We start from the raw sequence: 13,406 nt of genomic DNA, 5'->3' as shown, positions 1-13,406 counted from the left end.
AATAGAGGGCAGTGTTGTGGACTCACAGTTGCATCTCTTCTGTATAAATCTGAGCTTGCAGGCCGTTCGATACGTAGAGAGACAAATGGCGTCAAAGTTCTGCTCCGCTGTGACAAAAAGAAGATAATGACGTCACGATGCAGCAAAAACAATACAGAGAATAAACACATTTTTAACTGCAGAACATGCATTTTTTTTTAGCACAGGGCAGGGAAAATGTGGCATGATGTAACAGGTTTACACTAAAGTTCAAAAGGTCACTCACCAAGTTCCACAAAGATCTGCCTCCCCTCGGCTCCTGCTGTCACCGGAGCCCCCCTCCCTCGGTCTCTTGGACTCCCCTCCGCCATCACCATCCTGTACGAGAGACACAACCGGAAAAAACATGAAAACCCTCAAACATGCGGGTTTTAATCCAAAACTTTCATAAAAATCTAACATCATAAAACAGTTTTTAATGTTTGCCTCATAAACACTGGTCTTATGACCAATTACAGTTTGTTGCAGCTGAATTTGGTGTGTGGATATTATGGACTCTGAACTACAGAAAGGTCAACAATCAGCTTTAACTAATTTGATAATGAATTAATCAACAAAGTCAGTTTTCAATCATTTAATATCCAAACATGGCAGCTAATCTGATGAACTGTGTTGGATGGAATTTACAGATTTAACTGGAGAAACAACGTGAGACTTTAATTTAACAAGAAAAGGAGAAACTAAATCATGAGTTAGACTAAATAAAAAACACTGAACATTGTTGAATCCTAAAAAAAAAAAAAAAAGGTCACTTTCTGCTGCGCTGTTCAGCATAAAACCTATCTTGTCTATCGCTACTTCTCCAATGTGGAGTTTTGTTTTGATAACAATGTTAACTTGACACTTCCCTTTTTGTCTAAAGAATATGAATATGAGTTGATGAGTTGAATTCAAATATGAATATGAGTTGATGAACATTTTGAAAAACAACTTAAAATCTGATAAAAAAAAAAAAACTCTGATAAGAGGCAAGAGCCAAGAATAAAGTCATGATATTATGAGAATAAAGTTGTGATATTATGAGAATAAAGCTGTGATATTATGAGAATAAAGCTGTGATATTATGAGAATAAAGTCATGAGGAATGCAGGGCATTTCGTGAAGTTACATTTGGGCTTCACAAATAACTTAAAATCTGATAATAAAAAAAAACCTCTGATAAGAGCCTCATGGATGGGGGGGGTAAAAAAGAGACACCTAAAATGGAAAATACAAACTATTACTGTAACAGTAAGTTTTATTTTTACACACACTCAGGTTTACTGTGTGCATTCCGACACACCCCATCGACGCGTCATGTGACCGGCTCTGAGATGGAGAGTCAAATTCAAGGCCACTAGAGGATGAGTGCACTTGGTAAATAAACACATTAATGAGAGCAGCTGATGAAATCTGACCCGAGTGCTGCCATTTAGACCAGCGAGCAAGGACACAAGAGAGGGAGGGAGGACGAGGGAGGGAGGGGAAGGGAGGGGAGGGGAGGTGGGCCGATGAAGAAAAGAACAAGTTAGCCGCCAACCTCTGCTGTCAGGTGACACAGAAAACACCAGAGGATAGTGGTCGCCATGGTAACAGTTATACTACACCGCAAAAATTGAGAGACGCGCAAATATTTGCATTCCTTGTACAAATGTGGTGACAAGCCAAGCCCCAACACACACACACATGTACACACACATACGTACACACACATTCCACAGAGGATTTGAAAGCTTCCCAGGAGACTTCATGCTTCATCCTGACAAAAGGAATCCTCCTTTTCAGTCACTTTCACACACTCAAAAAATGTGCGCACACACACACACAGAGCTTATTCTTTTTAAGGACACTGCACTGATTTCCATAAATTTGGACAGCCTCAACAAAGCCTTAACCCTAACCTTAACCATAACCACTAAATGTCTAACCCTAACCTTAACCTTAACCCTAACACAGTCTTGTATAAAGTACCTAAAAGGGATAATTGAGTAAAAAGTACAAGTATGTTACCAGAAAATTACTTTGGTAGACGTTGAAGTCACTTTTTTTATATATTACCCAAGTAAAAGTACTAAGTAGGGGTTGAGCCATGGTGGCTCGGTGGTAGGGCGAGTTGTCTTTCAACTGGAAGGTTCTGGGTTCAATTCCTGGCTCTGCTAGTCTATGTGTCCTTGAGCAAAAACACTTAACCCCATGTTGCAGCATGTGAATGGGTGAAGACTGTAGTGAAAAGCTCTCTATAAATACAGATCATAATACCAACTCTTCTTCTGACTTTATTTGGTAGAAAAGGTCCTACGCGCACACACACACACACACACACTGCCCTTTTTCATTTCCATTGGTCACTCACGGTCAGAGTCAGAAACTGCTGACACCAAGTTAAAAAGTTGCTGCCGCAGAGACGGCGACTGCTTCGCTGAGGACACCACTTCTTCTACAACGTGTCCTTGAGGACGATACATAACTAACAGATACAAAGTGAGACTAAAGTATGTGCAGAGGTCGTCCCGTGTCACTGTGATACAGCAGGAGTGTACAGTATGGAAACATGTAACTGTGCATGCACGCAGATTTGGATTAAAAAGCAACAAGCTGTTTCTTGCCTCCATCTACCTCCTGCATGCTCTACACATCCTAAAAATCCTAATTATTATTCAAGCAAAATCAGAGATGATCAACTGCAACCTGTAAAATGGTACCTGCTACAATCCAATGCATGCAGAATCTATTTATAGAGAATAAATATACACCTCTAATGTACCGAAATATTGCGGTTTAAGATTGGCACCCCTAGTGAACACCGCGTGTTTGACAGCTCGTCTGGTCAGAGTGTGAGCTTCCAGTTTCAAAAGCTGACATGAGGTCAGTCAAATCTCTAATCTAGACGCTCCAAACTGGAAGTCTATTTTAAACCCAGAAGACTATGTCCACTTTTTATATACGGGCTATGTTTAGCCTCGAGCAGATGTCTTACATAGTGACAGAAGTTGCTTTCTAGCCTCACCACGTTATGTAATTAACTGGTGCTTGACAAATAAGCTCATTTACCACTTGTTCTTATTTTGATTTGAGGTAACTGTGAAGCAGGAAAGCCGCCAACCACAGGTTTGGTGGGTCCCATCATCATCATCATCATCAGCTCCTTCGCTTCCTGTCGGCTGCCTTCATCGTTACCATTATAGACGACTCACTGCTTTGAGCCAAACAAGGAGACATGGCTGCTTCTAAAAGTCTCACTTACTCATCCACTTACAACTCACTTGGACTCCCATAGTGAGTAAATTGTTATTTCCAGCCGAGGCCTTGGTGATAACTACACCCAGTCTGTCTATCAGTCTGTGCCTGTCTGTCTCTGCGTAAAGCTGACATGGAGGAACATTTGGCGAGTGAGTGAGGTTAGCTTCTTATTTTAACTCTAAAAGCTCTTGGTGGATATAATTACCCTGCCGGCAATTACCCCCCACTGTGTCAGAGGGGGCCTGGAGCGGCTTGGCTGCAGTTTTAACACTTTATCACCGGGCTGAAGAACTGAGGCTGTGCCACTGGGACAAAAACAAACAAATGCACCTTCACATACATCCCTGTGGCCAAATGTTCAGCTGACACTGAGGCTGCGTTACATACTATATAGAGCCTATTGTTCTCAAACTGTGGTACGTGTACCACCAGTGGTACGCAAGCTTCGTCTGGTGGTACTTGCAGGAAAATACTGTTCTACCCTTGATACCAAGGTTTATGATTGGAATTGAGATGAGGAATTTTGACCACAGTGCGTAGAAAATGAAGCAAATAATAATAAATTAGAGTTACCTTATGTCTTGCTCCATCTTAATCTAATCTCACTATATCAGTGTGTGAAGTCTATGTGAGGAAGAGGAGGAGGGTGATGAGAGAGCAAATTATCTTATTGGCTATAAATCTGCCCTCTGCCTCCACCACTGTATTTAAACGTTGGTAATATTTGTGTTACATCAAGAGCTCAATATTTTCTCAAGGTGGTTCTTGGTATAAAAAGTTTGAGAACCAATGCTGTCGACTGACACAAAAAAATAACATGTCAATGACACAATGACATCAGCAGGCTTTCCCTGACCAATAATCAGTTTAAAACCAATATAATGTGTATTAAAGTTGCATATATGGCACATATGTTAAAGAAAAGCATACAACCCTTATCATCACTTCTGCAAATACACAAAAGTTCACAATACCAACTTCGGACTAGAAATATCTGTTTGTAGGAATGCAATCAAAAACATCTGTTTTGTATTAATAAAGCAAATGATCAAATTAATGTAAATGGGCATTCCTGCTATTATCCAGCATGTTTACGTCGTCCATCAACTAACTGATGTTCATTAACATGCAGTGTTTAAGCTGCTCTAAGCTTATACATGGATTGAAACATTTTAAAATAAGTACTTTTAGTATTGGGCATGGGTCAATATGAAAAATGTCATGTCCCATTAATAATAAATCAATTTTTTTTTTACATATATTTTTTTTTTTTTAGCAAACATAACAAGTGAAATAGGGGTTAGAATCTTCAATAAGACCATTTTAAATCAAGAGTTCCTGAAATGAGTGAAAAGTTGCAAAGTTTTTGCACTTGTTGAAAAAGAATGCTGGTGAACTAACCTTTATCACAATAAAGGAAATTTCCCTACAATTAATGCTTTTTATTGCTATGCAGAACTAAATTATTGACAATTTTCCTATCCTTTTCCCACACACACACCTGATGATAACATGAACTTGTGTTAGATGTCGTGTCCTTCAGTGAAAAGGACAAAGACAAACTTACAGAAATACTTTCATCCGGAATTCGGCTGCAAATTCTACTTACTCTTTGTGTTTTCGTCAAAGTCTTTGAGCTTTCGAAAGTACATGAGGTGGGGGGTGGATGTGTGTGTATACAGCTGACTGCAGTAGAGCATACTGTGTTTGTGTGGGTGGTGCTGCATGCTGCCATTGCACCATGGTGTTTTATGAAGGCTGACATTTGCTGAGGTTTACAGAAACAAACACGCAAACAGCACACGTTGTCCTTAAATACACTCAATATAAAGACACTCACACTGTTAAGGTAGTGGATAAGACTGACTCTCGCTTTCCTTAATGCTTGATTAAATACACCAGGTGTGTGTGTGTGTTTGTGTGTGTGTGGTCGTACCTCTCTGTGTCGGGAGGTCACACAGGACAAGAGGAGCTTCAATGACGGACGTCTGACAGAGAGAGAGAGACAGAGAGAGAAGAGAAAGACAACCTGAAAAGTCTTTTCAGTCTGGAGACAAAGACGTCAAAAGGCTCTTCAGAGACAACAGAGGACATGCTAACGCGGACACACACACACACACACACCAAAGACAACCAGAGTGAGACATACAGTAGTGTGCAAAAAGTCTGAGGTCAAAGCCAGCTCAGCATTGTTGTTCTCATGTCTGTCAGAGTCTGTGGGTTAGGGTTAGTGTCAAAATTGATAAAAAATGATGTGACTTATATTTGTGTTGAACTCAAACAGACATGAAATAGAAGGACAAATTCCAGGAGAGTCAGGGTCGTGTTATTGTTACAATGTTAGAGTAGGTCACACCAAATACTTGACACTTCGTTTAACCCATAGAAGCTGCTTTTTTCCTGACAGATTTGCTATTTTAAACACACACACATGTTTTCTGTATTCTTTGGATGTGTTTCAGTAAAGTTGTACAGTAAAAATTACACTGTATGGTCATTATAGCAATGCTAAAACAACAAATCTGATGTTGGTATGGGATGATATGAAAATTCCCTGTCACAATAACAAAAATAAATCACAAAAAATTGTGATTGTTTGAAGCATAGAAGGGCGGAGTCTTCTGTCCACAATCTACCTGTGGTAGCAATCGTAAAATCATTCAAATGCAGTTTATATTAAGTGTGAAAACTGATTGATTGCCAATTGATTCAATGACTAATCATTGTTATTCTGTGGAGGTTTTATGAATTCTAAACTACACAATCAAACAACAACTACAACTACACAAAAAAGGAGCCTATAGGCTGCTGTCATACATACAGACTAGACCATTTTCCCTCTTGCAGGTGTTTTTATTATAATTATAATTATTATTATTATTATTATTATAATTATTATTATTTAAATTAAGTGCAGACATCACTTTCAATTATAGCAACATTAGCACGTCTCGCTGCAAAGTCGGCCATGACAATTTATTTATTTATGTTAATGCAGTGCTAAGTTCCAGAGAGCCCCACCCAACCCAGTATCCGCAATTCTACGTACGAGTCTCGCTAAACTCTCTCTCTCCTTTTACTTCAGTGTGAGTGTGAGTGTGTGTTTGTGTGTCAGTGCATGTAAGAGGGGGCGGAGTGTTGCATCAATGCAGGCCACCCAACTCGTGCACCTGTGCAGAAACAACACACACATATACACACACTTCAGAAACACATCAGAACAGTGGTTACACTTCAGAAGTCCCAACACCTGAAGAAGACAAATGTTCGTAAAAACAAACACACACTCTTCTCTACCACAAATACCACTCTCTCTCTGTTACACACAGACACACACCTGTTCATCTGCTCTAACACATGCACTACATGCCGGGAAAATTAAGCCAAAAGTCAAACATAAATTACCTTTAGCTGTGTTGATTTCTGTGGGTAAAATCCACAAATTAAATGTCCACGAGTGGGACAGAAGTAGAAGAAGGAGAAGACACTCTGATCGAGGGACAGGCGTCAGGCAGACGAGCTGGTACTAAAGAGGGGTAAGAGGGTGTTTACCACCGTGCATGCCACATGAGCACATTACCACTTGCAGCTGCTCGGTATTCTCACGGTCTGCACTGACAGCACTGACCACTGTGTGTGTTATACACACACACACATATACATATACATATACATAGATATATATATATATATACACACCTAATAGACAAAAGCACTATATATATATACATATATATATACATATATACATACATATATATATATATATACACACATACACACATATATATATATATATATATACACATACATATATATACATATATATATACACACATACATATATACATATATATACATATATACATATATATATACATACACATATATATATATATATATATATATATATATATATATATATATACACACACACATACATATATATATATATATATATATATATATATAGTGTTCTTTCTGGTTTTGCAGAGCCATACAGAGTAATTAGTGCTAATTACTCTGTATGGCTCTGCAAAACCAGAAAGAACATTTTCTCCTCTTTAAACTCAGTCTTTAATGGTCCAACATTAATCTCAACAAATAATCCATATCAACTGATTCTTGAGTATTTTATCGTGATCAACCTTTTAGCCATGGAGCAAAAACATAGTTCAACACACGTGTACACACACACACACACACGTCTTTCTTTGAGTTTCTTAAAGCCTAGAATTTGTGCTGAATAGAAACAGGTTGGACCGAAAGCAAATCCCTCTCGCTGCCCTCCGCTAATCTCCTCACTCCTACCGACTGACCTTTGAACCCGGTGCTGCCATAGAGACAACCCTGGCTGACCCGGCATGACTCCAGGGTTGTCGCCAGACAGGTAAAAACAGAACCCGACTCATATCAGGTTACACGTTTAAAACGGGCCGCTAGCAACGTCACGGGGGGGGCTGGAGAAAAACTGGTTGGGCTCAAACCCGAGCTGAACAATGACTCAATTTTAAATACAAATCGCAATTTGCAAAGGTGGCAAACTGGTGATTTCGTGAGCTTACCCTTTACCCCGTTTTCAATCCTCGACTTGATGGATGGTATTTTACATTTTTAACCACCATACAGAGAAGGACAGTTATTTATACCTGACTTATGATAGCTGCCACGTCTACACTGCAAGTTGAAGTTTTCTAATGCTGTGTTTTCATCATGGTAAGGACATCATTGGTTTGGTACACTTTGGAATGGTAAAGCCCTGGGTCAGGCTTGCATTCCGGCAGAGAACAGTAACTTTTCTTGGTAATCTGAGTGCCCAATTGGCCACGTCAGCAACAGACGTGGTGTGACACGTATCGGTTACGACAACAACGAATGCGAAACAACTTTTTTTTGTAGCCCAGCCAACTGACTGTTGTGGGTGGAACCAGGTGGAGCTCCTCCCTGACCTTACTGTACCATTTTAACCCTAGTATCCCAAGAAAAGGGTGCCAAAAAAATGTAACAGTTGGTGTTGGTTATTTTGATACTATTCCTAATGGAAATGCAAACAAATACGTACCATACTGTACCTAATGTAACCGTTCCACTCTATGGAAACTTCTCCAAAAAAGTCCATACAGTACAAAAACTCTGTTTATTTGCAATAAACTGAGCTCTGGAAGCAACAAAGTATCTTGCAGTGCGTTAGTCATAGAACGAATTTTTTAAAAATGTGTGTAGTCTTCGGTAAGCCAAGCCAAAAGTGGCAATTGTTGAATATCCACTAGGGGAAGGACTATTTTGGTCAATGAGAAGATTACCCACTTTATTTATATTGTCAGTAAACATTTGCCAAGGCAAGTTTATGGCCCAAACTGATAATATCAGGTCTTCTTCAATTGTGCATGATGTCAATTAGGTAAATAATCTCACATTTAAAAGAAACTAGACAGTATGAGAGAACGCCGGTGTGATTGACAGCTAGTATCATCCAGTAAGAGTCTGCCAGCAGATGACATCTCTGAACTTGCGGTCGCGAAACCTCAACACGGCAAATTGCGATTACAGAGGCTTCAAAACAAGAGTTCAGATTCTTATGTGAGACACGACCGGTTGCTACAGAGTTGGTTAAAATCTAAAAAGACAGAGGACTTCAGCAAAAAATACAGAAGGTCATTGTGCTAAAAGATGAACCTGACACAACTTTCATGCCAGCACTGCATTGGCCAATAAAAAGTACACGCCTGGAATCCTCGAGTATAACTTTAGAACTTTTTGCAGCTCATGAAGTCTACCTTGTGCTGATAACTTCTCCCATATTTTCAAACATCTTTTGTATCTGATAAGCTTCCAAACCGACCTTATGGATCATATTTCACAGTCTCTCTCTCATACCTGAAGCAACATGCCCCCACCACCACCACAGTCCTTTGTTTCATTTTCCTTCTGTACTGATGCATTATTAGACTGATCTCATCTGTGACTAAACTGGAAGTAAGGTTCAGTAATCCATCTTTTTTTGTGTGGTTGGAATCAAATTCCTGGAGAAAACTGTAAGGTGATCATGCTGGCTGCAGAGACAGGAGGGAGTAAGTGAGAAGAGACAGGGGGGAAATGCAGAGGCAGAAAGAAAGAGAGAGTAATAAAGCAGGACCTGATCATAAATAGAAGATATTAAGAAATGAAGAAGAATCGAGATGTGCCGAGAGGCCGGAAGGAAGCAGAGTCACACACTGAGAAAGCGAAAGAGAGAGAGAGAGAGAGAGAGAGAGAGAGAGAGAGAGAGAGAACCACAGGAAGAGGGCGAAAGACAAAAACAAAGGCAAGTGAGAGATGTGGGAACTGTCTTGACGAGACAAAATGTTAAAGCATTCCATGAACCTGCAGCATGAAACACCAGAGACGCCACGATGCGATGTTATCATGATATTTAAGTCACAGTAAGATATTATCACAATACTGAGTATTTGAGAAATCATACTGTGATGTACTCACACAACAGCTCTGCAACACTGACTTCCGATTGTAAATGCAACACAGCATATGTCAGCGGTACACACATACTGTTAATTGTTGAATCTGTCAATTTTTAACAATTGAGAAAAGACTTGTTTGGTCCATAAAATGTCAGAAAATGTTGACCAGTGTTTACCAAACCAGGAAATAATAATGTTTTCAAAATGTATTGTTTTGTCCACAAACCAAAAATGATTAAGTTTTAATGATTTCTTTGTTGTATGGAGCAAAGACACCAGAAAATATTCACATTTAAAATGCTGAAAAATACGAAAAGTTGCTTTAATTATTGAAAAAATGCTCCAAATAGTTAATTTAGTAAGTAACTCATCGTTGTATCCCTATTTGCATCCATGGTTTTTACCGACTTCTCAACTGGAACGTATGTAAATATACTGTACATGTAAATGTAAATGGAACGCAGCATTGTACACATATTACTGTTTAATTTCTATTCACGTGGATGTTGCTATGGAGTGTAAATATGCAAATATGATGTAACATTGTTATCCACTGCTATTGCCAACAATTTTTAGCCGGAGATACATTTTTTCCAAACTCTCTAAAAGAGAACCCGGAGGTGACATCTCTCTGAGTTCGGACATAAACAGAAAGCACCTTAACTTTCTCAGTGCTGTGTGTGTATGATAAAGGCATAATCCAAGTATTTGCACTTGACTCACACAGTTTCAGACATGCAGCTCAACAGCAGATCAATGCACAAACAGTGAGTGCAGGGCCAACAGAGCATCAGTGACCTTGGCAAACTACCACGGGCAAAACAAAACAAGCCGTTACTCAAATAAAGCACCAACATATCAGGTGGGGTTTTTATCAATCCACACTATACCGCAATTCTGAGAATCAACTCGGAGTGGAGGGCTCTGGAGGGCCATCATGCGACTGCTCCAACAAACAAAACGAGGAATACTTAAATTACACTATAATTTAATTCAAGAGAAATTATATAAACTAGAGGCTGGAGAGAAAAGGCTGCTTCTAATTATAGGTTTCACCCTCACAGCTATTATCTCCCCACCCACAGTGGAGACAGTAACACTATTCACACAGCACTACTGTAAATGAACAAACTCTAAAACATTTCCATATGCTGCAGACTGACACTGAGATTAAATGTTATGAATGAGGGGTGGTGGTGAAGAAAAGGGGAGGTCAGGTAACATATACAGGTGAAACGCATGGTTATCATATGAAGAGGGAGAGGGAGAATTCTGGGAAATCTTTGTTTTCCTCTCTAATTTGCTCCTGTAAAGATGTAAACAAATTGCCCACCCCTCAATTTAAAGTACACAACATGTAGCTACAAGGGAATAAGGCCCAACAGTTACTCTAATCTCTCCTTCCCCCCATCTCTATCTCTTTTCATCACTTCCTCCACAGGGAGCAACGTTTTAGAAACCTCTGCAACCTGTCCAAATATGCAAAAATAAAATTCACCAAGTGCAGATATGTTTGTCGACAATATCATAAGAATAATATGACAAAACAGGTCATTTTGATCAAATATGTGTGTTATTAGCCTTATTATGTCTTTTCTCTGCATCATACAAGTACTTAAGCAACTTATTAACTTGTTAATAGATAGAAAAACCTGATATGACACCAACAAGTATTTATAATGAGAGTACTGTATCTGTTTCCTTTCAGCTTGTTTCATGGTTCCATAAATCTTTAATTTGAAGTATGCCGAATATTCCAACGGGCATTATTGATTTCAATAAAAGCATTAAATTATGTAAAACAATGCCTCTATGTGTAGCGACAAGCCTAGGAATGTAAAAACGCCATATTTTTGAATGGAACATCGTTCCTCCCACTGGACGCCAAACCTTCATAAAATCCTTCACACAAAATATGCCGAATTTTTCAATATCCAGTATTGATTTCAATAAAAGCATAAAATTATGTAAAACAATGTCTTTATGAGAAGCCATAAGCCTGGGAATGTAAACAAGACTGATTCTGAATGGAATATCGTTCTTCCCGCATCAAAGGACATCAGAAGTCTCATAAAATCCCAAATCTAGAGCGTGACGAATATTTTATTGGGCATTATAGATCTCAATTAAAGCATTTAATTATGTAAAACAATGCCCATATATAAATAGATAAATGGCGAGTGTAGAAACGACAGAAAATCGTTCCACCCACAGAAAAGGACACCAAAACTAAATCCAATCCCAAAAATATAATATATAAAGTGTGCCGATTCTTTTATTTTGCACTATACAGTTCAATAAAGCCATTTAATTATTCAAAACAATGCCTTTATGCGAAACGATAATCCTGGGAATGTAAAAAAACCCGAGAGATTTTCAATAGAATATCGTTCCACCCACAGAAAAGGACACCAAAACTTATTCAAACTCTAAATATAAATTCTATGGGCAATACTGACCTCAATATAAGGCCACAAACTATGTAAAACAACGTATGGGAATGTAAAACGCCAAGTTTTGAATGGAATATCGTTCCTCCCACAGAAGAGGACACCAATAGTGGTTTTGATTTTAAAAAAGTGGGCAGGACTTATGAATCAACACAGGGATGGGAAGTGGGGGGGTGGACATTGGGACGACTCACTCACTGGATATTTTTGGTCATAATATCCACATGGTATTTTCTCAAGAGTTTGAATATAAATATTTAAATAAATACTGAGTCAACGTTTCTTTTTCCTTCAACTGTACATATTTTTATTTTAGCTCTGCCTACTTCTGGGAAGCTGTGTGACATCTGAGCGGCCATGTTGCAGAAAAGTTTAACTCCCTGTTCACCTTGTTCCCCCACGAGTGAATGTGTGCGTGTGTACTTGAAAGCTCTCGGGTCTCAAAACTCGGCAGGAAACCTTTAGTTTTTCACATTAAAAGTCGCACTCGCGGCGACAGAAAACTTATGTTTAGAACACTAACTCTCGTCGGACGGTGTGGTTCTACTCACCGGGACTGTTTGCGGCAGGTATTCGTCGCCAAATCCCAACATCAACACAGTAGAAATGTGTGTATGTGTGTGTGTGCCACTGACTTTAGTCGCTACTGCTGCTTCTTCTCTTCTAACGCCCGCTTCCTCTTTTCAGCGCGTTTGTAAAGGTCTCCTCTTTCGGTTGGATTAAATTCCTTCCCCCAGGTCCCGTTATTTATTTCCGTAGCGGACCATGTTTGGCACCCGCCTCCTCCACCACCTCTGCCGCCGATGCTGCTGTTGCTGCTGTTACCGGTTACTGATTAACTATTTTTGAAAGAAGTCACTCGCCTCCTTGGCCCGTCCTCCTCGCCCCGCCCCCTGCCTGCCACTCACTGCTACTACCAAATTATGAATATTAACAATCTCATATCTGACTCAAATAATCTGATTGATATTCCATAATTTGCACAATTTCACACTGGAAACAGCATGGGCGGACCAGGAAATAATGGGGGCCCAGGGCTAAGACATGAAAAAAAGCCCCCCCAACCACCATTCCTACAAATGAGCAGCAGGTGTCACTACCTGACCTGAACCAAAAACCTGATTTGTTCTACGCATGTGGCTCCAACACTACTACAATGAACACACATACAATTTATAAAAATAACCTCTAAAATGAAAGATAAGCCAATCACTGAAATGAAAATACATAAAAACGTGTA

General features: G+C 39.3%; 1 protein-coding gene across 9 annotated transcripts in view; it reads right to left on the bottom strand.

Annotated features, from left to right (window-relative positions):
• LOC131443349 (dystrobrevin beta-like) overlaps nt 1-13,005 on the bottom strand; it is a 34,731-nt gene extending 21,726 nt beyond the window's left edge. For 4 of the 9 annotated variants that reach the window (XR_009233604.1, XM_058612889.1, XM_058612895.1 and 1 more), the window contains exons 1-5: nt 12,718-13,005; nt 6,664-6,784; nt 5,195-5,246; nt 266-357; nt 27-107 (exon numbers count right to left, since the gene is read on the bottom strand). Coding sequence is in view for 8 of the 9 variants with exons in the window: in XM_058612889.1 (XP_058468872.1) it covers nt 27-107; nt 266-356 (172 nt within the window). In the remaining variant the exon portion in view is untranslated. The remainder of the gene's footprint in view (nt 1-26; nt 108-265; nt 358-5,194; nt 5,247-6,663; nt 6,785-12,717) is intronic. The other 5 variants (XM_058612890.1, XM_058612894.1, XM_058612891.1 and 2 more) reach the window with 5 other exon arrangements.
• Between the last annotated feature and the right edge of the window lie 401 nt (nt 13,006-13,406).

Source organism: Solea solea, chromosome 17 (assembly GCF_958295425.1).
Source record: "Solea solea chromosome 17, fSolSol10.1, whole genome shotgun sequence".
Taxonomy (NCBI): Eukaryota; Metazoa; Chordata; class Actinopteri; order Pleuronectiformes; family Soleidae; genus Solea; species Solea solea.
This window is presented reverse-complemented; position numbering and strand designations above follow the sequence as displayed.